General features: G+C 35.9%; 2 protein-coding genes across 16 annotated transcripts in view; one reads left to right on the top strand and one right to left on the bottom strand.

The window, feature by feature from the left end:
- Window positions 1–20,749, top strand: part of csf1b (colony stimulating factor 1b (macrophage)) — a 73,373-nt gene extending 52,624 nt beyond the window's left edge. Inside the window, exon 8 of the transcript XR_015497281.1 lies at window positions 20,718–20,749. The gene's annotated coding sequence lies outside the window, so the exon portion shown is untranslated. The remainder of the gene's footprint in view (window positions 1–20,717) is intronic.
- On the bottom strand, window positions 419–23,723 carry rbm39b (RNA binding motif protein 39b). 15 transcript variants are annotated; one of them, XM_087263294.1, is made up of 20 exons: window positions 23,489–23,721; window positions 23,284–23,339; window positions 23,104–23,160; window positions 15,358–15,433; window positions 14,007–14,118; window positions 13,621–13,766; window positions 12,236–12,288; window positions 11,960–12,151; window positions 11,266–11,331; window positions 11,030–11,125; window positions 10,594–10,711; window positions 10,345–10,497; window positions 10,120–10,257; window positions 9,929–9,994; window positions 8,975–9,179; window positions 8,759–8,839; window positions 7,560–7,674; window positions 5,144–5,249; window positions 1,331–1,409; window positions 419–1,233 (listed from the first exon to the last, which is right to left on the bottom strand). In XM_087263294.1, the coding sequence occupies exons 9-20, from the start codon at window positions 11,328–11,330 to the stop codon at window positions 1,133–1,135; spliced, it is 1,323 nt and encodes a 440-aa protein (XP_087119420.1). In that variant the 5' UTR covers window position 11,331; window positions 11,960–12,151; window positions 12,236–12,288; window positions 13,621–13,766; window positions 14,007–14,118; window positions 15,358–15,433; window positions 23,104–23,160; window positions 23,284–23,339; window positions 23,489–23,721; the 3' UTR covers window positions 419–1,132.
- Between the last annotated feature and the right edge of the window lie 1,709 nt (window positions 23,724–25,432).

The following is a 25,432-nucleotide window of genomic DNA, read 5'->3' on the forward strand; positions in this document are numbered from 1 at the left end:
CTCTGTAAACCCTAGAGATGATTGTGCGTGGAAATCCCAGTAGATCAGCAGTTTCTGAAATACTCCGACCAGGGTGTCTGGCACCAACAATCATGGCACGTCAATTCACTTAAATCACAATTCAGTTTCAGTTGCTGCCATGTGATTGGCTGATAAGAAATTTGGCCAGTGAGTAAATAATCAGCATTTCTAGAAACAACCACTCATTTACATCCACTACGTATTGGACCTGATCAAGTATGTCATCGTGCTACAGACTGCGGGGCAAGGACACACTCGTATTTTCCTTTACTGTTTACAAAAACCTCATTCAGTTACCTAGATTGTAATACAAAAAATTTTATCTAACAGCCCCTTTTTTGAGGTTTTGTGCACTTACAACATTTGATTTTGATCACAAAGAGACAGACAAAAGTCATTGTTACACAGTGTTGTGAAAGTTATTTAATAAGTAGAAGACTTTTAGAAAAATCAATTTTTGATTATGAAAAGTTATAAATTCAAAGTTGTTACAGAAAACTTAACAGCTCGAGAAGACTCTTTCCAGAAGAAAACAAAAAACAAAAACTTTTTTTTTGGTTGCTTAAAAGTGAAGAATAAACAACGAACCAATAATTCACAACACAATGTCTGTCATAAAAAGACGAAGACTGATGAAAACATGTTTGACTTGACAGCCGAAGACACCTTCTTTATACCTTAAAAAGAAAAAGCAAACAGAAAGAAGTTCAAATACCTTTCAAGAAAACGGCAGAAACTCCTTCAAAGCCGGTTTTCAGGAGTCACGAGAGCTCATCCGGAGACAGCAATGATGTTATAGGTTTCCACTTATCAATAGACCACTGTACATATAGCTGGGAGCTGATCTGAACTTTGTGTTAACTACTACAGACGAAACAGAGAGGGTGATTCGAACTGTAGATCCACGCTCCAGCTACAATACAATATGAAAATACAGTCCGACTGTGAGATCTAGTTTCATACATCAGGTGGCCTTCCATGACAGGACTGTCTCAGACTCACAGCAGTTCATTTGGGAAGCGGTTGTACGGTAAATATACAGATGCATTGGGGTTCAAGATGAAGCAGGGTCAGGAAGAGGCAGAGGTCCGAGCCTAAACCACTGGCTGGATCACCGGTTCATGGGCCTCAGGACCTCCGTGGCTGTGGCAGCATCTGGAAACAGGTTATGGTAGGTGGGGAGGGGCACGTAGGCTGCTGTGATCATTTTACCTGTTAAAAGGAAGGAGATTGGATTTAATGTCAAACAGCTGGGCAAAGATCTCCTCTAGAGGAGCTTGGAAAACTGGAGAAAATGAGATGCATTTACCTGCAAACCACCGCCCGTGAAGAGAGCTGACAACAGCCATTGCTACTGGGATAGTTGGACATTTTACATAAACATTACCCTGCAAAGAATAAAAAAAAAAATATTAGACATATTTATGACCCAGGACCTGAAAAAACATAAAACCAGTAAAAAAAAAACACAAATAAGCTTTCCATTGATGTATTATTTGTTTGAATAGGAAAATAGTTGGAGGAGAAACAACTATTTGAATATCTAAATCTAAGGCTTTAAAAAAATCTAAATATTTAAAAAAAAAAAATTAAATTTAAAGATGTCTAAATAAAGCAATGCACATTAATAATCAAAGATTTTGAGTTTTGATATATTTGCAGTAGTCAATTGACAATGTCTTCACGGAACATCTTTACTTAATATTCAAATGATGTTTGGCATAAATAAACTATTGTGCTACAAGTCTCCAGTGACAAGCCAAGCCATTTGTCAGATCGAACTGGACGCAACATGACAGAAAATTTTAAATACCACCAGAGGCATTCAGAAGTGGAGAATAGGCTTCTGCACTCCCAACCGAATGGTAAGGTTTATAATCCTAATTGACGCATATTAAACCTCTTTATCATCAAATCATTATCAAAAAGTGCATGCTGAGTGACTGCTGTAGGTTTATATTTTGTGTTACTGGAGATTTTTATAGCCTGTCATTTGTCTATACTGTACCGTCCCTACTCTTCTCAACGACCCCTCCCCCGCCTCAGAGCACTGACAGGCAGCCCAGTCCTCTTACAGCAGTCTCTCCCACCTGCAACCCGAGAACAGATCTCTTCACTGCGTACCGACGGCAAATGATTTAGCACCGGCAGCAAGAGGGTATTTCTCGTACAGTCAAACCGATCTGCTTCTCCTTTATTTTAACAATTTAATTTGACCGTTTATTCTTTTCTTGTTCACAATAACAGATAGTTTAGAGACAATTTCAGAACTTGTCTGAGTTTATTACACCTGAGAGATTACTGCAAATTCACTACACATCTATACTGTATTCAAACAGCAATAAATTTAGTTCAATTGACATGCTTAAATAAAGCATAGTGCAAATATAAATCCCCCTTCATTAACCATAGGCTGTTAAACAAACAGAAATGGCAGAACGTGATGACGTCAGTAATATGCAAATTAATGTATGACATAATCTATCGACTTTTAGCGACTTTTCGGGCAGAGCTTGTCGCCTTTTAGTTGAAAATAGTTGCAACAGTGTTTCATTCATTCATTTTCTTGTTGGCTTAATCCCTTTATTAATCTGAGGTCACCACAGCGGAATGAAGTGGCAACTTATCCAGCATATGTTTTATACGCTGCAAATGCCCTTTCAGCCGCAACCCATGACTGGGAAACATCCATACACAATTTCAGCATACCCAATTCACCTGTACCACATGTCTTTGGACTTGTGGGGGAAAGCAGAGCACCCAGAGCAAACCCACACGAACACGGGGAGAACATGTAAACTCCACACAGAAATACCAACTGACCCAGCCGAGGCTTGAACCAGCGACCTTCTTGCTGTGAGGCAAACGTGCTACCCACTGCGTTGCCCCTGCTTCCACTTTCAGTATGGGAATAAATGTCATGTAAAATGGTATTTAAACACACATTGGTAGTATTTATCACTGAATAAAGCACATAATCTGCACCTGAGGTGATCACTGTCATAGTAGTTTATGCGGTCTTTCAGCCGTGATGTTGCAGAAAGAGAAATAATTTCTAAAATTGACATTTCACTTGTCACAGTTGTGGATGGTTAGGTCAAATACTCCCTTTAACATGGGGAAGACACCATCTTCACAAAACTTGTACAGTGAAATAACCCACTTTGGCCCAATCCCAATTCTTCTTTTTAGCCCTCATTTTGTGCGTTCACGTGAAGGGATAGGCGTGTCCCAACTCTCTTAAGCTTGAAGGCGTAGGGCTAAGGTTAGGGGCTAGATAGCCATTGAAACTGAGTTTTTACAGGACCAAACCCAAAACCAAGGGGTACAAAAATTTCCCAGAATACACCAGCTACAATGGCACAGCTGCACACCGAAGTCAGGAGATGTACAAATCAGTATTTGTTTTGTAATTTTTACAACAAACAAGCATATGTTTTAATACATGCCCAATGGCATTTATGTATTACCATCTTGCCAAAAAAAAAAAACTTGAAAAAAAACTGCTAAATTTTATAATTCCTAATAATAACTCCTGTATAGTAGTCCCACAACATCCTTTTACATATGTCACTCGATGACACTCAAATACCCTGTCAGAAAAGTCTAGTGGCTGGGAATGACTTTTTTACAGTGTCTGCTATAATGTTAATGTTGTTTTTCTTGTTTTTAAATAGATGAATATGGTCACGGTGTAAATGCACAGTACAGTGATGAGCTTATTGCCACATTATATCGTTATGATAATATGATATATGCCTTCAGTGATTTCCTAAAGATAAATACCAAAAAATAACACAATAACTACAGCAGTGGCCATCGTCAATCTCATATACAGCAAGAGCTTGCGTTGACATGATGGCGTGTACAGGTGTTGTAGTGTTGTCTCGTTTCTTAGGGGTAAAATTTGAAGCCACTCCCCTTCACGCTCAGTTTCAAAGGGAAAGAGTAAAAAAAAAAATACAACTTTGATTGGATCTTTATCAATGACTGTAAAAAATATGGACGACGCGACAGCCCTTTTTCCCATTGAACGCCTTGAGGGCAAAACGCCTGCTTGACGGGCACAAACTGTCGCAAAAGACTGCTGAAATTGGAGCCAGACATGCGCAGAAGGATTGTCTGATGGAGCCAGAGGAGGAGCCGCGAAAATGAGCAGAGTCGAGCTTCCAATCAAACGCTTTATGTAAAATCAACTAGCAAACTCAGCATGCGTTTGCTGTCATATCAACACAAATGGATGTAATAACGTTAACAAATATGAGGGTTTTATATATTCAATCGCGCCAGCTCCAGGCCGCAGCGCATAACTTACTCGCGGCGTCGCGGGCTGATTCCGGCTCGCATGCGGCAGCGCCGGCTCGCTCGACCGCCGCATCTGGCTCGATTGACTCGGGCTGGAATTGGGTAGTGACTCCAGGCATCCGGAGTAGGTCCAGCAGAGGTAACATTAGTCAATCTGAGCTCTAAGAGATAAGTCTCCGGCAGGCGAGAATCTAGCCGGAACTGTGTTTTGCTATCTGGGTGGCTAGGCGTGTATCAGCAAACTAATAAAGCCCGAAAAAGCCCTGAACTTAGCGAATAAACAGTGTTCCACCAGGATCATGTATGTCAGAAACTATAGTTTACTGCTGAACTCATTTTGTCATGGTAAAATAACACAGAAATCGAATAATAACACTTCAGTCTCCTGCCGAAGCTCAGACGCCGCGCTTTGAGAAACTGTCAATCACAGCTGTCAATCACGATGACACGCCCAGCATTAAATTAATGCTAAAAACAAACTGTTTACAAAAATGAAGATCTGCACCTATTTCAGCACAATAACCAGTGCCTTAATCGACCAGAACCATCTTTCGGGACATTTTATTGCAAGTGTAATATTTTTTTTTATTTGGGCTCAAGTCTCCTTCATTAACACGGAGGAGGCGGGCTTTATGACTTGTACTGCAGCCAGCCCCCAGGGGGCGATCTAACGGCCGAAACCTTCACTCAAACGTAGGCTTGCGGCACACTTGATCTTTATCATCTACAGACCCTTGCAATTAGGAATTTGCTTCTGGAAAAAGCACTCAAAATGGTCCCCAACATTTTTTATAACATCATCAAAGTTGTCACTTACTTGAGCAGAGTTTTTGTCGACATATATGTGAATTACACCTCCGTGTTTCCTGCATTCTTCAATGACATCATCTCTTATCTCAATGTCCCAGCCAGGTTCATTTTCCCTACAAAGCAGCACATCGAGAATGTATTATTATTTAACCACAAATCATTCCACACAGCATTTGTCAAAGAAAATCACCCGGTGCTTCATGATCAATCATTATATACATCTTTTCACTCTTATTTTTTTATCGTGGTGCAAGCTGATGTAATTGGCTGTCGTCACTATGATAATTGTGTCAGTGTGAAGCTTCAGACATGCTCTCCGTCAAGCATTAACACAGACGGCCCGTGTGAATGGAGTGTCACTGCTTGATAGGGTAGCGACATTAGCGAGGTAACAAGTCTGCCACCTAAGCTTTTGGACAAAGCCACATTCATTTTCTAATCCCTGTCTATTCAAAATAAACTGCATTACTCGAATGTTATTATCTCTTATATTCCCTGCCTAAGCAAACTACGATGAGCTGCATAAACGGGTTGGATTCCCTGTGTTTGGATGCTGGTATAAGTTTGCAAAGTTATTAATATAGATGCCGATGCATTGTTGATGCCACCTTCGTATAGGTTGTTTTCAATCACGTGGTTCTGGTGATGTGTGAAATTCCGATGGAGGTCAGAAAGTAAAAAACTGAATGGGAGACATAGAGGAAAGTCCGGATATTCGTATATTTTACACCATATTTCAAAGGTGGTATAAATAGAAAATAGGCACATATGTTAGGCATGATCCTTAAATCATAAAGAGGTCCGAGTTTTTTACTGAACTAAAATATATTTGCCTGTCATCAAGGCGTTATATACTGTAAAACCTATTATGTTACATGAAAAAATAAATACTAGAGTGTTTGGAAGCATACAATAGATAATTACTTGAATTAAACTGTTGTAGCAATTATATTGTTGCTGTCGTATGACACAACTGTAGTAATAAATAAATTAATCAATAGGCTTCAGTTCTCAGCGCTATAATTATACACCACCACAATGCGTGAATGCACCACAGTTTACCCTATACTGTAGCGTTCGTAAACAAAGAGTTATACAACTTACCATGTGGTTTAAAACATGTTCATTATAAATTACTATACTTTTCCCCCATGGAGATATCTTCCAGACATCACGAAATAACTTACCTAACACATTAATAATAATGATAATAAAAAAATAATAATGAAAGCGTACAAAAGCGTATACACATAGTCTACATTATTATTCATTTATTCATATAGGGTGCAAAAGTGCTCCAAAATAATAATGATCAAGCTTGATTTCAAGCTTGTTTAGCCGCAATGGTTACATTTCATTTTTGTTGTCGAGGAACTTACCATCATCACACTTTCACCGCTGCTGCACATATAGATGTTACGGTTGTTAATTCCACCAAAAATGCCAGTAAATGCATGAATTATTGCAAAGCAAGACAGAGATTTCATTACAGCGATTACATAGCGGGGTTGTTTATATTCTCCTGGATTTTGTACAATTGTGGTGGTGTTTGTATTTTTATAGAACACATTAACATATTTATACACATAGCTAGGACTGTATAACATCTTTGTTGGTGCTGTCAAACAAATATTGCGCTTGTTTGACAGCAATCCAAAAGTTTGTACACATGGATGTATTGAATAAATGTTTATTACATGCTGCCTTTTCCTCTATTTTTTTTTTTTCAGCCAGCAGAACTTTTCCCCATTTATGAGCAAAAACTTTTGGAAGTCTATAAAAGCTGTTCGGCATTTCTTATTTTGACCGATTTAAACAATTATAAACAACATAAAAAAACAGACACATGCTGATGTTCTGATGGTGATTCCTATGTAGAAGAATCACTTCCTGAGTTTCGTGCATCATCAATGATGTCATGTGAAAACAACCAATTTGGACCCTTCACATTTGTGTAGCTGGGAAAGATGAGAAGTATGCAATGGCATCAGACCTGGCTCTACCATACCTCTGAAGCCGGTGGAAAAGCAAAGTACTTTGAAATTTTTATAATTTGACAGGTCATCTATGCTAGTAAACTATGAATGCACATACTCTAACCCGATAATTTAATAAATGAACTGCCCATTATTGTCTAGAAAAGATTAGACAAACTAAGCAATAATAATTTTGCTATAATCTGCAGCATTGTGCTGTTCATTAGATGAGTGGACCGGTGCATGCGCATTCAGCCATGTGACTGGTGCAGCAGACCTGTCTAGTTTCTGTTTTTAGCAAGATAATTTCATTGACAAAATTAACACTTTCAGAAGACTTGCAAGATAAAGGAGATCTAAACTGGCAAAAGCACTAGCTCCAAACTAAAACCTGGTTTGTGCTGGTGAAAAAAGGTTTAAACTAGTGTTAGAATTATTGCAACTCACATCTGTGGATTGAACATGTTGGAGAGCTGTAAACAGTGTGTGGCCAGTGGCTGGGTTGGAAGGTTCATAGCTTGGTTCATCCCAGGATTGGGAATAAGAGGAGGTGTTGCTGAAGCTGTAAGTGAAAAAAACATACACAAACAACATAAATAACTGCCACAAGCTACGTGTCCATCCACTTATTTAATGCACATTTTGGAAAAGCGCATAAAAAAACAGTGGATGAAAACGCCAAGATGCACATAATTTTAAAAATGTGCATAAAAAAACATGCACATAACTGAGTAAGATAAAGTTAAGATAAGAAAAGATGCGCTTAAACCACAATGAAAACACTTTTACCGAACAAAAAGCCATACCAGCAGGCTGAGCACATTGTAAAACATCTGAAATGTTGTTTTTTGTCATTCTAAAATGCCTTAACCATCTCAGTATTTGTGTTCTTATATTATTAATGACTTCCAGAATCAGGAGCGTCTGTGCTCCGCGTCTGATGCCTTCAAATGCCCAAGTCATTTATTAAATAAAGAAAAGATTCAAGCAGCTTCTCCTACTGTAGTAAATTCCGTTTTTACTGTTGGTATTTGGCACCAGTTTATCAGAAAGTGACAATTATGTTCGCTTTGACTCTCTGGATAGAAACGCTGCTTTATACACACATCTTTTACTTTATATTCAAGTTTAGCATAAGGTTTATTCACATTTTTGGATGAAAACATAGCTACACACACTACACCATACCTTACGCCATGCAGGTAAGCATCGCAGTTCATAGGAAAAAAACTAAAACTCTGAACTCAGTAAGTTCTAAATATTTCAGAATGCTGCAAACTGGACTGGTCATGTGACAATGACAATCTGATCAGCTTCACCCTTTTCGTAACAACACTGAAAGCTCAGCATAGGTGGAGGCAGAGCTGATGTAACTGTAGAGGGATAACCAGAGCAGGACTATTTGTAAATGGCTATCACTCTTAGCCAATTGTAATTTAAGTATGTTTTTAAGTTTTGGTTTTAAATTCTAAAAAAAGTACCAAGTAGTATGTTGAACAGTTTATAGCTATAAAGTGAGAGTGACCAAAAAAAAAAGTTTCACAATCACTGAATTCAATATAAACAATATGAAACGTGTTTCCTCTTTGGGGTCTTACAATCTAATGCTTTCTCAGGTTAGAATATGAAAATAAATCAAGACTCACCATTTGGCATATTTCCAAATGACACAGAGCCACTCATCTGTAAGGCTTGCTTAGCAGCGGCAGGAATCTGTAGTCCTGTACCTGAAAAGGGAAAAAAATTCAGATACAATATCAATATTTGTATTAGTTTGAAAAACAAAGCACTCAAAAACACAAGTTGTTTGAATAAGGCATTGGTACATGGAGAAACAATAACACTAATTTATCAATCTGCACCTTCTGCAAGTCTTGCCATCAGCTGTAGACGACCTGTCGTGCCCAAGTCAATGCCAGTTCTCTCCAGCTCATCATTGTCCAAGAATGAGCTTGCTGAAGAGGCATCTGATCGCTCAGTAACATGACCCACCTTCATTGGCCGCCCCGCAAGCTCAAAGCCATTTAGCTGCTCCAGGGCTTTTTTAGCACATTCTGCATCTGCAAACTGTAAAAGCAGACAGCCAATGAGAACAAATAGACATAGTTGTGCTTCCTTTACCAGTCAGAATGAAAAGAAAATAGAAGGGAAAATAAATACATACCATAAGATTTGTAATTATTTTCCTTAAATGTAAGATTTTATATTTGTTCACCTCTGAAATGTACAGTAACAATTTCTAAACATTATTATTGCTATGCAACAGCAATAAAAGTCATCATTTCTTTAAACTAAGTTAACTTGATACAATGATTCTGTCCATGTTTTGCTCAGTGTGGACATCACTAGGCATGGGCCAGTATGGAATTCTGACGGTATGATAACCTTTGGATAAAAACATCATGGTTCATGGTATTGTGATTAGTGCTCTAAATTTTTTTTTCTTCCAATTTCTAGGTAAAAAACAAAAAAAATTTCCTCTTTGTAGAAAATATTATTTTCGGAAACATATTTTGTAACAGTAAAGTATTTTGTAACAGTAAACATTTCAGGCTAAATAATTAAAATAAATCATTGACTTCTGCTGTCTTCATTAGTTTCAAAAACACAGATTTCTTTACAATTTAAAATGTCATATTTGGATATATTTTCTGCTGATAAATAATCTTACATATATCATAGAAACGATATAGCAGAAAATTTTGCTGGTTTTAAAACCTTGACCTTTCCAAACCGCACTATACCGGTTATCGTCCCATGCCTAGACATCACAAGACCTATTTAAACTGAAGAAATTTGCATTCTGATGAACTCACTGATATGAAGCCGTATCCTTTTGACCTGCCAGTCTCACTATCCATCATTAGCTGGATGCCCTCAATCTGAAAACAGAAAAATAAATAGCTTAGCAAATTCACTCCCTGCCTATTTTATCCTCCTTTAGCTGATTATTTATGAATGCTAAAATAAATAGCAAAATAATGATGCTTTAAAATGTCATACAAACCTTTCCAAAGGGCTCAAAAATACCCCTGAGCATGTCCTCGGTTATGTTAAAGTGCAGCGAACCCACATACAACCGCATGGGCCCTGCGCCACCTCTCTGGAGCATGCTGGCCATGGCTGCTGCTCTGTTCTTCTCAGCCTGAATTGAAAAATTTAACAAAATGAATCCCATAGATTATATTAAACATCAGAAAGAACATTTGTGCAGAATTAAAATTACTCTGACCTGTGAGGCCTGGACTATGATAGGCACTCCAAGCACCCTCTGTCCTGTGAGGCCGATTGCTAGTGGGACTGATGTTGAATCCACAAACTCAACGTAGGCAATGCCTTTCGACCTCCGAGAATTTCTATCTGATATCATCCTGACGTCACGGACCTTAAAAACAGAATGTTTTGTCTGTCATTTAACAACAGTAAAAAGGAACTATTATGGAGATCACAAACAAACATGATTTAATCTGGGGCTTCATACTTTTCCTACTGCTGAGAAGAAGTCTTCCAGATCTCTGGGTCGAATTCTGGCAGCGAGCTGCATGCAGAACACCGTACGGGCATCTCTCTCCTCAGGGCTCAGATTATCTATCGGCTGCCTGTTTGAAGAAACACACATGTAAATAAACACTAAAACACATGTCGTTCCCTCAGGAAATAGAGATTTTGTGAATCGTCCCACTACATAAGCCATTCTGCAACCATTAATAAAGTACATATATATTCAAGAATTTTTCTCTGAATGACCTTTGACTTTCTTTGCATTGAAATTAACATCACAAAAAATACAAAGATCCTTATTGGTTAACGCGGCGTGAATGTCCGCTGAAGTTCAGATTGTCCAACTTGGCTATGGAGTAATTTGTGTAAATACTTTAATTCTACAGTACTTCAGCAGACAGTGATGTGCATCTCACCTGACAGGGCTTTTGTCCTTCTTAAATGGGCTTTTGTCCTTCTTGAATGGGCTTTTCTCCTTCTTAAATGGGCTTTTGCTCCGAGACCGTTTTCGACTAGATTGAGAAAGCTTGGTTAGTTTTTGTTGATCACTGATTCAGGTTCAAATTACTCTAAACAAATATACATACAGCAAATACACATACAACAAGCACACACACACTCAACAGGTAGCAAGAGTCACAGATGAGATCACCTGTGTTTGGGAAAATGTTGTGGGCCGGTCTTCCCTCCAGGACCACCATTTAATTTCTGCCCCATACTGTGACAAAAAGACAAAATGACAGTTTGTCGCTATAAAATAATTTTAAAATAGCCAAATGCAGACAGAAAACTTCATTACCCATAACGCTGAAACTTAAAACCATGGGTAAGAAATGAACTGATCCAAAAAAATGCCTTAACTCATATTTTACATTTAGTATGTTATATAAAACATGAGGGGACGAACCATGACCACAGTGTTACCTACCTATAATTTATTTAAATAGAGTACAACTAAATGATAAATTAAAACTAACAATATCAATAATAAAATAAAAATTATAACAATTTAATAATAATGTACTAGCAATAGTTAAAGCATTCACTAAATATCCTTAAGAAAATTAGGATTGAAATAATATTTATTTAAAAGCCTGTGCAATTTGTTAATTAAGCCATTGTTTATTAATAGAGAGAAAAAAAGAAGCATTTTTTTTATTACCCCCAGCTTTACTGAACTAGGCCTTTAAAGCAAGGTATGTACCCAACTGTAATTTTTGTGTAAAAAACACCTATATATTTTACGTCCACTGTGAACCCCCTAAACAATCCAATGAAAGACAAAGCTGCACAAAATACATCAGAATGTAGCCTCTACACTTAATTAAAGTGAGGGTTTAACTCACAAAGGGCTTTTGCGTCCACGGCTACGTCCACCGCGATCCTTACTGCGGGATCGTGAACGTTTTCGCTCTTTGCTCCGTGAAGGCTTCCGCTCACGGCTGCGACTCCTGCGGCGCTCTCTGCTCTTTTTGCGACCCCCGCTTCTACTCCTCCTTCGGCCTGGGCTTGGACTTCGACTATGGCTGCGTCTTTTCCTTTAAGTAAAGAAAAACAACACCAATTTAGCTTTTTTAAGCATAAAAAGAAATAAACACACGTAAAAACAGGTATTTGCTTACTTCTTGCTGCGTTCCTCATTGTGACCATTGGCGCTAGATGACTTGCTTTCACCCTGAACAGCATTGAAAAAGAGAACAACATGAATCAGAATCAGATTTCCTGCCAATTATGTTTACACACTGACACAAGGACTTTTTCTGGGTGACAGAAACTTCCAATGCATTGACAATGACAATATTTAAAGAGATGATTGACCTAAAAATGAATATTTTCTCACCCTCAAGTGGTTCCAAACCATTTAAAGTCTTTATACTATTGAACACAAAATAAACCTTTTTGAAGAAATCAGCAAACCTGTAACCATTGACTTCCATAGTAGAAAAAACAAATACTATGGATGCTAATGGTTACAGGTTTCTTAAAAATATGTTCTTTAGTGTTCAACAGAATAAGTATGTCAAAAAGGTTTGTAAATGATGAAAATGTAAATTTATGGGTAAACCATCCCTTTAAGATGTACATAATATAGTAAAAATAAAACAAGTATTCATTTAAAATATATACATAGGTGTATGTAAACACAATATATTTACAAAAACGAAAAAAGACAAGCATCATTGTACAGGTTATACACATTTATGCAAGGAAATATAAACAAAGGGGTTTGATAAGGTGAATTAATTTGCTTAAACAGCGTTGAATACAGAACTTCTTTAACATGGGTGACAAAAAACGTTGTGCCAGAAACAGGTGGAAACATTGGAGGTGGAGAGGGGAGGGGGACAAGAAAAAACGACAGAAATACTACTATCGTAGGTTCATTTATGACAAACTGCTTGCATGGTTTATTTTTATAAATAGATATACAGTAATCACAATCTGTTTTAAAAGGGCTATATGAAAGAATTTGCTTGTATGAATCATCATATGTAAAAGTTGAAAAACGAGACCTATCCAAATTTCATGGGTTTTCTATAAAGGCTTGTAGACCTTGGACATTATTGCCAAAAAAAAAAAAAAAACCAAATAGATTTGATGTTTTCGTCAAGTACCTGAACTAAATCCACCACATGCATTCAAATCGGAGTCTTAATGTATGTCAGCAGTGTAGCATCTTTCTAGATGTCTGTTACTAGTATATTGCTACAAATGCATTTTGCTTTTTTACTTTTAACCCAATAACTAAAACAAACTTTGTTTTGAGTGCACTGGGGAACAGAAACACTTGTAGTATGTTGTGTGTGCATAAGAGAGAGCACAAATATTAAGTTGCTGGTCACAGTTCAGTTAATGGCCAAAAAATGCTAATTTCTACATATAGCCCATTTAAATAAGCAGATGCTAGCAGGGTCTGATATTTAACATCTGAAAAGTATGATTTAAGTTCAAGGTCTTGAACTTAGAACATTTTTTGGGGAGACTGTCAGGGACGTGATATAAGTACCCTGCTATTTAAAGCCTAAGTCTTGTTGTAGCCATGCTACAGAGATGCTAAATTTCCAGAGTCGAGGATGTCAGTCCTTGTGATCTTCCCCAGATTGCGCTGTTGCACTGTGAGAGCTCGATGCCATCTCTGTCTCACAGCTTGTCCTGAAGCAGACAGGGATTTACACGGCTTAGTCATATCGCTTCCCAAAAGACACCGCATCAAAGTCAGCCAAAAAAAAAAAAAAAGATACAACTTCAAACTTGACCAAAATATGTATATTTATAATTTTAACAATGTCTGTTAATAAAAAAAACAGAAAGATGTATATATATATATTTACTGATAGAAATGCATATTCTTGTAATAGTAAGTATGGAAATATAAAAAGAGAATGCACAAACCAAATGTCATCAGCAGCAATGGTTTTAAAGTAACTGGGTAGAGAGACAGCATTGCATTCATGTAGTTAAAAATAATTGATAGAAGACTTCCATTCTTTTCACCTTTGAACACCTACGATGACATCAGATTTCAGGTCTTAAATTTACAAATCCAGGAGCAATGAGCAGGCTATACCATAGAGAAATTTAAAATTAACAATATTTCCAATGCAATATATTTTTGGAAGTTTTAATAATTTTTAATAGCATTTATCACTATGATGAAGGTCTACAGTGTATGCAAGGTGTACCGAATCTACAATACAATTCCAAATGTTTGGTGTGTGTATTAAAAACTAATTAAACTATTATTAAGATATTTGTTAAAATGTGCTCAAAAAAATCTCTTGATTTCTATTCATGAAAGAAACTTAATTCATTGCTACTGCTTGTAACAGTGGCAACTAAATAAGTAAACAATAAAAATATAAAGGCTGACTGATTTTGATTTACCAAAAATAAATAAATAAATAAATAAAATAATCACTTTAATTTGTAATACTATCCACAAAAGTACTGTTGTATTTTTTATAAATAAATGCTGCTTTGGTAAACACATATATATATATATGTATAACTAAATAAATATATAAATATATATAAACACACACAATTGAAGTTAGAATTACTAGCCCCATTTAGATTTTTTTTAATCACTTCCCAAATTATGTTTAACAGAGCAAAGAAATTTTCACATTATGTCTGATTACATTTTTTCTTTCGGGAAAAGTCTTATTTGTTTTATTTCGGATAGAATAGAAGCAGTTTTTAATATTTTACAAGACATTTTAAGGTAACCTCTTTAGGCTATAGATTTTTGATAGTCTACAGAACAAACCCTCGTTATAAAATAACTTGCCTAATTACCCTAACCTGCCTAATTAACTTATTCAACCTAGTTAAGCCTTTAAAACACACTAAGCTGAATACCAGTGTCTGGAAAAATATCTAGTAAAATAGTATATACTGTCATCATGGCAAAGATAAAATAAATCAGTTATTAGTAATGAGTACTTATATGTATAGGAATGTGTTGACCAAAAGATTTTCTCTCTGTTAAACAGAAATTGGGGAAAAATTATTTGGGCTAATAATTCTGACCTTACTTTAGTGTGTGTGTGTGTGTGCGTGCGTGTGTGTGTGTGTGTGTGTGTGTGTGTGTGTGAGTGTATATATATAATCTTGAGTGACAGTGTTTATTTTTCTGCCTCTGCATTAGATTTTGTTCTGAAATTGATTTGTTTATAAGATAGCGTTCTATTTTTGTTTACCTAAGGGATCAAAGTACATTAATACACTGCGCAATTACTACCTTAGGTTTTTTCACAGTTCACACTGGAATCAAAGATGTATTCAGGGGAGTAGAGGTGAGTTATCATTAGGCAAGTCTATAAAGAGAGATAGATGGGCATTTATTTGTCGTTCAGGATATCATAACTCACAACATAACTCTCTCTCTTACACATTAGAAAATTTCAGTCATGCACAGACAACAAACGCAGGATTTCTGAGCAACCATATGAAAACAAGTTCAGCTCAAACACATACGGAAATTAGGTTGTCATTTATCCACCCATGTCATTCCAACCTGAATGGAATCATTTACTTTTTTTTCTGAGGAATATAAATGAGAAATTAAAAAGACCCAACATATTGATAACAATTACTAATAATAAAGTAGCACATGAAAGTTTGTTTCAATGTGCAATATGGAAGCTTTATGGGTGAAATAAGCCAAACGTGTGTATTCATTTATGATGTTGAAAGCTTTCTGATTACTAAATAACAGATTCTCAAGGATTTGACTTTAAAGTGCATATTTCAACTACCATTGATGTGCCAAGAGTGTCAAAATAGTTTGGAAACTGTTTTAAAATTCCAAAAAACAACATCAAATTTAAGCCTTTTCTTACACAAAGTAACAACAGTCCACAACACAACAAACCACATTTTTACTGGCTTAAGTCCTGGATATTTTCTATTCGTTTTATTTATTTATTTTTTTTTAATGAGGATGTCAAAATAGCCTTTGTTGAAGAGTTAAAAGTATGACCCAAAGTCACCTATGAGGTAAAACAAAATAACATTTTGGCAAAATATGCGCACAACGACAAATATTTAAATATTTTGCAGAGTAATGGTTACAATAGTTTACATTGGATTTCTTTTAACCCTTTAACTGCCTGTTCTACCAAACGATTGACCATTAAATAAATAACGTTTTAAATAATAACGGTTAAAGTCATTTAAAGAATGGCCATTTTAAATAATTGTTCACACTACACCGCATTGTTGGTTTAGGAAAATTAAAAAAATAAAACAAACATAATTCTGTTGCATTACTACACTAGTTTTTGGTTTTGCTTTTTTACAATAAAACATCATTTTCAAAATCATGTTAAATGAAAATCTGAAACATTGTTTGGCATACTTTAAAAAATAAAGATGATTTAGTTTTCAAAAATGTTTTATTTTGGTTATTTTTTTTTTAAAAATTGGTGTCTCACTTTATATTTTCAGATTTTTCAAAGTATATGTATTAATTCCGGTACTTTTACCATAAATCGATATATCTACCATTTGGTAGAGGTTAGCCGCTTTCCCATTATCGTGCTGAACCATTCTAAGAACACTTCTGTACGATTACCTTTGTTTCTCCACTGAGCCTGGAACGGAATCAGAATTGTTCTCAGCCCGGAATTCTCGGCACGGTTAGACAACCATGCTGAAATGTGCTGACAGATTCTGTGCTTTGACGTCGCGGCTCTAATGCCAAGCTACCACAGCTGGCTCAGCGGAAGCGCGCTTGTCATCAGACATCCAAAAGTGAACTACACTACATTTAATATAAAGAAAATGATCCAGGTCTAAACGATACAGTTTGAAAAAAGTTTTAAAACCATAGCGCAGTCTCTGGCAGAGAAGTAAATAACTCATCACATTCTCACGAAGATATTTTATTTATTAAAGTTATTATTTCATTGACGTGAATACAGTTAACCAAGTACAATATAATTACAAAGCTGTCATCTAAAATCTTAAAACAATAAAATAGCCTATTATTTTATTTATGGCCAGAGTTTGATTTAATTTGATTGAAATCCTAGGCAATGAGACCTTTAATTCACCTGACTGAATGCGAGTTTGCAAGCAGCGCTGCATTTGGTCGCACAAAAACTTGCTCTGATCCAGGAAAGAACTTTACCAGTGACTATATGCACTGCTGAAAGCCTTTTTTTTCCTTTTTGAATACAACGAATAAAGACACTTAACATCATCAATGTCCACAACAACATCACTATATCCATGGAACACGAACTTGCAGAATCTTTTAACGAGGAAATAACTGCACTTATTGGCAATAACTGCAATTAATAAATGCCCCGATGGCTTGTTAATTTATTACCGGCGAGCCCACCTGAAGGATGGTTACAGCGTGTTGTAATGTCGGCTGTCCAAAATTCTACGATTTAAGTCAACTCTTTTTATAACTTTTATGGACTTTGCTTGAAAGCTTTACGGAGTGGCACTGTCTGTCCAAGGTACTGTTGTATGATTTATATTAAAGCCTATATATGCACCAATAAACAAGTCAAACGAATTAATGAATTAAATAAATATGTATTCTTAAATGTCGGTATTGCTTTTACTAAAAAAATAGTATGTTTTACTCAAAAAACTGTACGTTTTGACGAATGTTTTATAATAACAAAATGAGCCGTTTTCATCGTTTCAGCTATAGGCCATTATGAATCAGTTATACATAAGTTTGACATTCATGGGTGCATGTAACATTTTTCTGTGTTTTTGTTCTCGGTGATCTTTAATATATACTGGGTAGCTACGCAAATGTTGTTTCATATTCGTTTTTTATTTCACTTGATACATTTATTATTCAATGTTTGAATACTGAAACAAATAACAGCCATCGCTTAAAGGGTTATGTTTACCATCAAAATGTAGTATATTTTATATCATTATCAACTTTTTATATAAATGTGCTGTGTAGTTTAATTGATTGTCAAAAATTAAGAAATTTAAGTGCTATATTTTTTTATTAGTGAAAGTGCCCGCTCACTTTTGGCAAGGCCTGCACAAAATTATATTTCAGCCACTATGATACAAATGCACTATTCTAATCATTTTTAATCATCACTTTACATTTTGGTAATTTTCCCTCTAAATAAAATTTAGCCAGAGCCGTGCAATATACTTCTAAATAAATAAAGGTGCCATGACTATATTTAGCACCCCTATTTGATAGAGCGGGCGTAAAGCCTGATTTATACTTCTGCGTCAAGTGACCAGCGTAACCCACGGCGCAGGCAACGCGCGTGGCTGTGCATTTATACTTCTGCGCTGTCTCTGTTGGTCTGCATAAACACTTCCGAAATGCTAGTTGGCAGTGAGGTGTAAATGTTCCTCTGTGTCGAGTTTCTTCGCTGCTTTTTTGCTTTTCCTGAACACTTCCGGGATGTACAAGTGGCTCAAACTCGCTCATTTTGAGGCAGGAACCAGCGGACGTGCAGCAACTTTAACTATGAGGTAAACACAAAACAAAACTTTCCATCCGGAGCTCCTTCACGGGACTCCACACTTGTAAACAATCGCTACATTGGGTTCCCGCCATTCGCGCGGCTCTCGGTCCCGCCCCGAGTCGTCAGCGCTACCAAGCCGACCAATCACAGAGCTTGCGCTATGCGTTGTTGCGACGTGTAGTTACATTTTTTGTGAGGTGCACGTCAGTGACGGTGATGGCCACGGCGAAGGGCTATGCGTCAGCGCCGTAGCATACGCTGTGTTTGACGCAGAAGTATAAATCAGCCTTAACAGGGTTTAGTTACGCAGTTGCTTTCGTTTTTATGAACACGAAAAAAATAGTTTCGGCTTTTATTTAAATTTAATTGAACAAAGGGAGCTGTTTACATTGCCAGGGCTGATAGTGGAAAAAATTCCTGAGCCTGAACTTTTTTTCCTTGCCCCTGAGGTGAGTAGGGGTGGGGGTATTATGTATGCAACGCACTTTTAACACATAACTTGTGGGCCCCTGGGCCCAAATATATTAACAGCCTATGTGTAACCCTGATCATCATTATTGTCAAGTGGCTCTTTTTAGACACATGCCAGTAATGTCAGTGACACATGCCAGTAATGTCAGTGACACATGCCAGTGTCAGTGATCTTGTGACATGTGCCAGTAGGTGTCAGTATAAGCACGTTATAAGCACATTAATCTTATTAGTCTCTTTGCTTTAATATTTAAAAATCATTAGGCAAATGACACCTGTTATCTTACATGCATATATGTTATGAGTTTTCAACATGCATTTTATTATAACTTTTTAAAGGATATTATTTAAAATACCTTAAAATGAAAATAAGTTAAATAATAAAATAAATGAATGAATTAAAAACATAGAGAAGTCCATATTGTAGGGAACAAAGGAACTGCCAGGATGCAATAATATACAGTACAACAGATAAGTGTAACCCCTCCCATACATAAGCATGCCACAATAAATTTGACTGACATGTACTGTCAAATGACTATATTACGTACAGAAGTATGACGACGAATACATAAAATAAATGCGTTTAAATTAAAACATCGTGGAGTAGCTCAGCAAATAAACTAACTTGCGACGCGATAAATTAGGTTAAAAGTCGCGTAATGATTAAATATGGTTTTGCTCGTGTTTATTGATGTCATAAGCTTCGCCAGGTGTCGATGTCACTGCAGTGGCATGCAGCGCGACACTCTGAGTGACACAGGTCACTACACATGCCACTAGCGAGTGACACATGACAGTGGAAAACCGGACGTGCCACCGGAAGTGTCACTACACTCAGTGGCATGTGCCAGTGTCATCTGTACGTCAGATGGCGTGTCACTCCATGTTAAAACTGCTACTGTGAATCCGCGTTCAAGCGCACACAATAAGCTAAAACTCGCCCCAAGCACCGGCAAAAACAAATAACAATGAATGTGTCGAGGAAAGAGTAAGGACATATCTTAATTATTTATTAATAAACTTATTCTGAGTCAGTGTCGCAAAGATCCTGACTGGCAATCTCCTCTTGGACTCGCCTTTAGAGAGAAATTCATCTTTACGGATTACATGAAGGAGTTTTTTTGTTTTTGATTTGTTTTATTACGTTAATTAATAATTTAAAGCTTTCTATAAATATATTTATTACAGGGCTCGAAATTAATTTTTTTACTTGGTAGCACCGGTGCTCCCAACTTCAAATATTTAGGAGCACCAAAAAAAAATTTAGAAGCACCCACCAAAATGAATGAGCACCGCTGCAAATAGTTTTTTAAGGTATTTATTGTATTTTAAAACAACATCAATAGGACTAACAAAAACCAGAAACAACTATCTAACTAATGCTGTGATGACTTGATATTTGTGTGCAATAATTCCAAAATGAATGTCTAATAATTATAGAATATTAATGATAATGAAAATGACAATAATAGTAACAATGAACTGCCTTGAACGTGCATGAATATCTGCTATAAAAAGTCTGTTACTTTATGAAAAATAAATGTATAGTTTGCATCAAACAAAAATGAAGCATTGCAGTAAGAAATATTTATTTTGTGCTGTTTTATATGAATGTCAATTTAATAAATAATTCAATTCAATGCTGAAAGCTGCAAAGCAGTCATCAGTAAATAAATAAAAAATAATATACACCTCAAAAAAGAACAGACGGAAAAAAAAGTAAGTAAAGTCTCACTTCTATCACTCTTTAAAAGTTTTGGTTTCAGTTTGTGTCAATTTAAAGATTCAGTCTGAGCTGATCTTAATTTTTCTGTTAGTGGAAAGCAGGCGATTCAGCCGACCCAATTTATGAGCAGGTTGAGCAGGATTCTTGCTGTGACCACCGGCGCAAAACCGCTGTTTGTTATGATGAGCCGCAGTTTCAGTGTAAACTTAGTAAAGGCGAGCTTCTTTGGCAATGATATGTACAGTATTAGATTTGACTTTTAGCGGACATTTGCGCTGAACACGCAGTGAATGCAACGCATCGAGATTCGGGCGCTTTCTCCGAAAAGCACGTACTCGATTGATCTCAGCTGGCAGATATCCATCACGTGTCACGATCGCTCTCATCTGCGCCCTCAACTTTAGGTGGGGTTTGCAAACCTGCATGCTTTAAGTTTTCATTCTTCAGCCGTTTGTATTTCCCGTGGTCATTAAAGCTCCTTCCCATTCATCTGACAGCGGAATACCTTGAGTGATTGACAGCTAATATGAACCAATATAGCGACAGGGAAGAGCGATTCAGCACGTTTTTACAAAAAATCAAAACAGGTTACAACCATTATCTGCAGTCGCACTAATGCGCCAAAATATATTATTAGGTCGCATAGATATATTTTCGGGCGCATATGCGACCAAAATGGTCGCAATTTCGATCCCTGTATTATGTCTGTGAGGCATATACATTTTGCTTCATTTTGTTAAGCGCTCCTGTTCAAAAACCAGACGACAGAAAGGGCATAATTTTGGTTTTCTTTATTTTATAAAAACGCTGTAACGTTTTTTGATGTATTACTCGTACTTTGTGAGTAAAAATGACGGATAACTTTAAATTGCTCCCACTGAAAAAATGCAAGTGATTGCTCTGGCGCCTCGATGTCCTGCAAGCTTTTTATAAGCAAACTATGCGCCTAATAGCACACATTCTTTAACGTTTAAGCTACCATTGTTTTATACTTGAACTGTTTTATATCTTTTATTTTAGGCAAGTCGTGATGATCTGAGAAGGCAAACTGATCAAACAGTCAATGATGGTCTTCCGCTGGGCGCTGTTCGTTAAAAAAAACTTATTTTTAACGAATAAAAAATGCTCCAAACGTTTTTCTAAATAAGCTGAATAAAAAAACGAAACTAAATATAAACACTTTGCAATTAGGCTACATACAAAACTGAACTATTTCATAGCTGAAACACTAAGTTGTTTAAGGACAAGGGGGAAATATATTTTTGTCCCGTCTATTGCTTTACCGTTATTTCGAGAATAAACCCAGCGTAAATATGCAGATGTCATTCCCAAAACATATCAGCGTATATGTGCCGAAAACGAAAGTTTCATACAAATTCTGAATGGATTATAGCCTGGAAAGTGCAAAGCACGCTCCTCTTATTATCACTAAAAAGCGTCACTAATCTTAGTTCATAGAGATCTCATAAAGATCCGTTATAATTTATAAAGCTCTCTAAATTACACAATTAATCTTTTATTTACATGGCGTCTACACTCAAAAGATGATTCACGAGCACACAAAATGGCACTTAATAAAAACAATCCGGCGCTTTCAGCAGTGAGTGAATTCTGTGAATAGAGAAATGACAGATCAATATCCGTGAACCTGATTTTTTCCCCCGCAGCCACAGTACGCCGGAAATCCGGCGTGGTGCCGGAACGCTATCACCCCTGCATTGCGTTGCCAAGGCAACTACTCATGCGTTTTGTGTAAACAGTTTTGTTGCAGCACGATAGTGGAAAATTAAACTGTATCTGTGCTGTCTGGCCTGGTTTGGCACAGGATGGAGCGCTTCTGCCTAAAGAACGATTCAGCACGATAGTAGAAAAGCGGCTTTTAATATTTTATAAATTATGAAACGTGTTTGATGCATTGAGTGTGTTAACTAGCGACATTAGGAGATAAGATATGCGATCCAAACATTTTTTTTCTTGGTGGGGCTGTTAAAGGGATAAATCAATGTAAATAGATTAAATTAGTGATATTACCGGAAACAGACTGTTGTACTCTTGTGTGGCATGAAACTGGCATAGTAAATCAAAATGTTCAATTTAATAAAAGATTGAAAGAGTTCTTAATCACTGAATGTGCTATTTCTATTTGAATCTTTGAGTTCCTCATAAAAAACCGACAACCATACAGGTTGGAACAGTGAGTAAACTTGTGATTTTTTATTTTGGGTCAACTAATCCATTAACACCCATCGAACAAAAAAGGAAGAAAAAGAAAGGGGAAAAAACAGAGAAGAGATCAGGTAACTTCCGGTCGCCCACCCACCTTCCTATAAGGAGCTTCTAGCATGGCCTCAACGTCGAAGTCGTCTGCCATCCTGACCTGTTGTATGAACAAAACACGGGGTTTACAAAATACAACACGACGATTTATACGTTATGGTTTTGTTAAACTATTTGTGTTAGAGCTACATCGACCAAACAAATAAACGTAAATGCATCTTACAGCCGAGTTGTGGTCTTACTGGTTTATAAATAACACGCTCGATTCTGCAGCAGACGCTATCGAGACAACAACAGCATTACATAAGCGGCTAATTTAGACTCCACACTCATGTTCTCACTGACAGAAATCTGTGGTTTGTGCACCATTTTCACTGATGACTGATCCAAATTCATAATTAGACATAAAACATGTTTGGAAAAATTACCTGTTTTTATTTACTCCGTTTGTCGTCGCGACCTCTGCGACGCGCGTGAAGCCAAGAACTGCAAAAACAAATGGTCAGATTCGCTTATAGACCAGCAACACACACAACGATCAAATATTCTAACAAAAACAAAGAGCGATGGATTTGTCTATTGATATTTGACAAGAATCGGTTTAGTTTGTCATGAGGTTTTCCCCACAAGACAACTTCCTGCTTTGCCCAAAATGGACGCTGTTAGGAGGCGGGGTTTCCTGTCTTCTCGTTGTTTTGATAAAAGTCCAAAAATTTGAATTGTTATTTTTTCTGTACATTCTGTGGTTTATTGGCATCAAAAATAAATAAATAAAAACAATTATGTTTTTTTTTCTCAGGTTCTCTTTTTTGTCTTGTTTTTTATTATTATCTCTGCTCGTAATTGCATCGGAAAGAAAAAAATTATAAATAATATAGAAGTCTGACGTATGGCAATATAACTATGCAAATTGCATAGTATATATATATATATATATATATATATATATATATATATATATATATATATATATATATATATATATACATATATATATATATATATATATATATATATATATATGAATGATAATCAGTTATTCACAGTGTGCGATGTTTCTTCATGTTAGACAAATCAGTTTTTTTTTTTATTAAACTCAGCTTTACACATGCAAAATTATGTGTGGTTATGCTTAGTAATTTTTTTGTAAATTGAGTTTAGTGGGAGTTTAAGAGTTTATCCATTTTTCTAATAAAAACCTAATGTTTTTCTACATTAATAACAATTCATTGTCATTTCCACTACCACCCTGTCATTTCCGCCATCACAAACATTTATTTTTATTTTTTTTTAAAGTTCTTATCACACATTAAAATTGTTTTCAAAATTTATGAGTTCATGCTCTATTCAATAGAGAAATTCAATTTATTTATTTTCTAACAAGTTCTTAACCAAATTAGTATTACATTTTAGAGTGTGACAGGTGTACAATTCAGCATTTGTTCCTGAGGGACTAATTTACTTCATCGACAAATGTATAATTATTGGATACATTGTGCAAAGATTGGCCAAACTAGACACAAAAATGACTATTTTTGACTGCCATAATTTATTTCATAGATAAGTATATTGAGATGTGGTGGATATGGCATTTGTTCATTTTACGATGGAAAAAATGTTAAATATTAACAATTTATTTTCTTATCTACGTTTGCCCTCTAACTAGACACATTGTTTATGAGGCTATGTTGCATTTCTTTTTAACAGTTTTTTTTTAATTAACTTCACAAGGCTAAAAGTGCCTACATATGTTCAAAGCTACATATATTAGCTACATAAAAAATATTTATTTATATACTATATTGGAACATACAGTTGAAGTCAGAATTATCAGCCTCGCTTTGATTTTTTATTTTTTTTATATTTCCCAAATTATGTTTAACAGAGCAAGGAAATTTTCACAATATTAATATTTTTTTCTTCTGGAGAAAGTTTTATTTGTTTTATTTCGGCTAAAATAAAAGCAGTTGAAAAAAAATGTAAACACCATTTTAAGGAAAAAAATTATTAGCCCCTTTAAGCTATATTTTTTCGATAGTCTACAGAACAAACTATTAATATACAATAACTTTAATTACCCTATCCTGCCTAATTAACCTAATTAACCTAGTTAAGCCTTTAAATGACACATTAAGCTGTATAGAAGTGTGTTAAAAAATATCCAGTAAAATATTATTTACTGTCATCATGGCAAAGATAAAATAAATCAGTTATTAGAAATGAGTTGTTAAAACTATTATGATTAGAAATGTGTTAAAAAAATCTTTCTGTTAAACAGAAATTGGGGAAAAAAATAAAGAGGGCTAATAATTTAGGGGGGCTAATAATTCTGACTTCAACTGTACATGTACTATTAAAATGTAATTGCATAT

The sequence above is a fragment of the Danio rerio genome, chromosome 8 (assembly GCF_052040795.2).
Source record: "Danio rerio strain M-AB ecotype USA chromosome 8, GRCz13ab, whole genome shotgun sequence".
NCBI lineage: Eukaryota > Metazoa > Chordata > Actinopteri > Cypriniformes > Danionidae > Danio > Danio rerio.

Coding starts and splice junctions, on each gene's coding strand:
- rbm39b (XM_087263288.1), bottom strand. CDS start 23,154: ATGGCAGACGACTTCGACGTTGAGGCCATGCTAGAAGCTCCTTATAGG. Junction 10,712..11,029: donor AAGGACAAAAGCCCTGTCAG/GTGAGATGCACA, acceptor TTCTTCAAACAG/GCAGCCGATAGATAATCTGA. Junction 10,258..10,344: donor TCATAGTCCAGGCCTCACAG/GTCAGAGTAATT, acceptor TTTTCAATTCAG/GCTGAGAAGAACAGAGCAGC.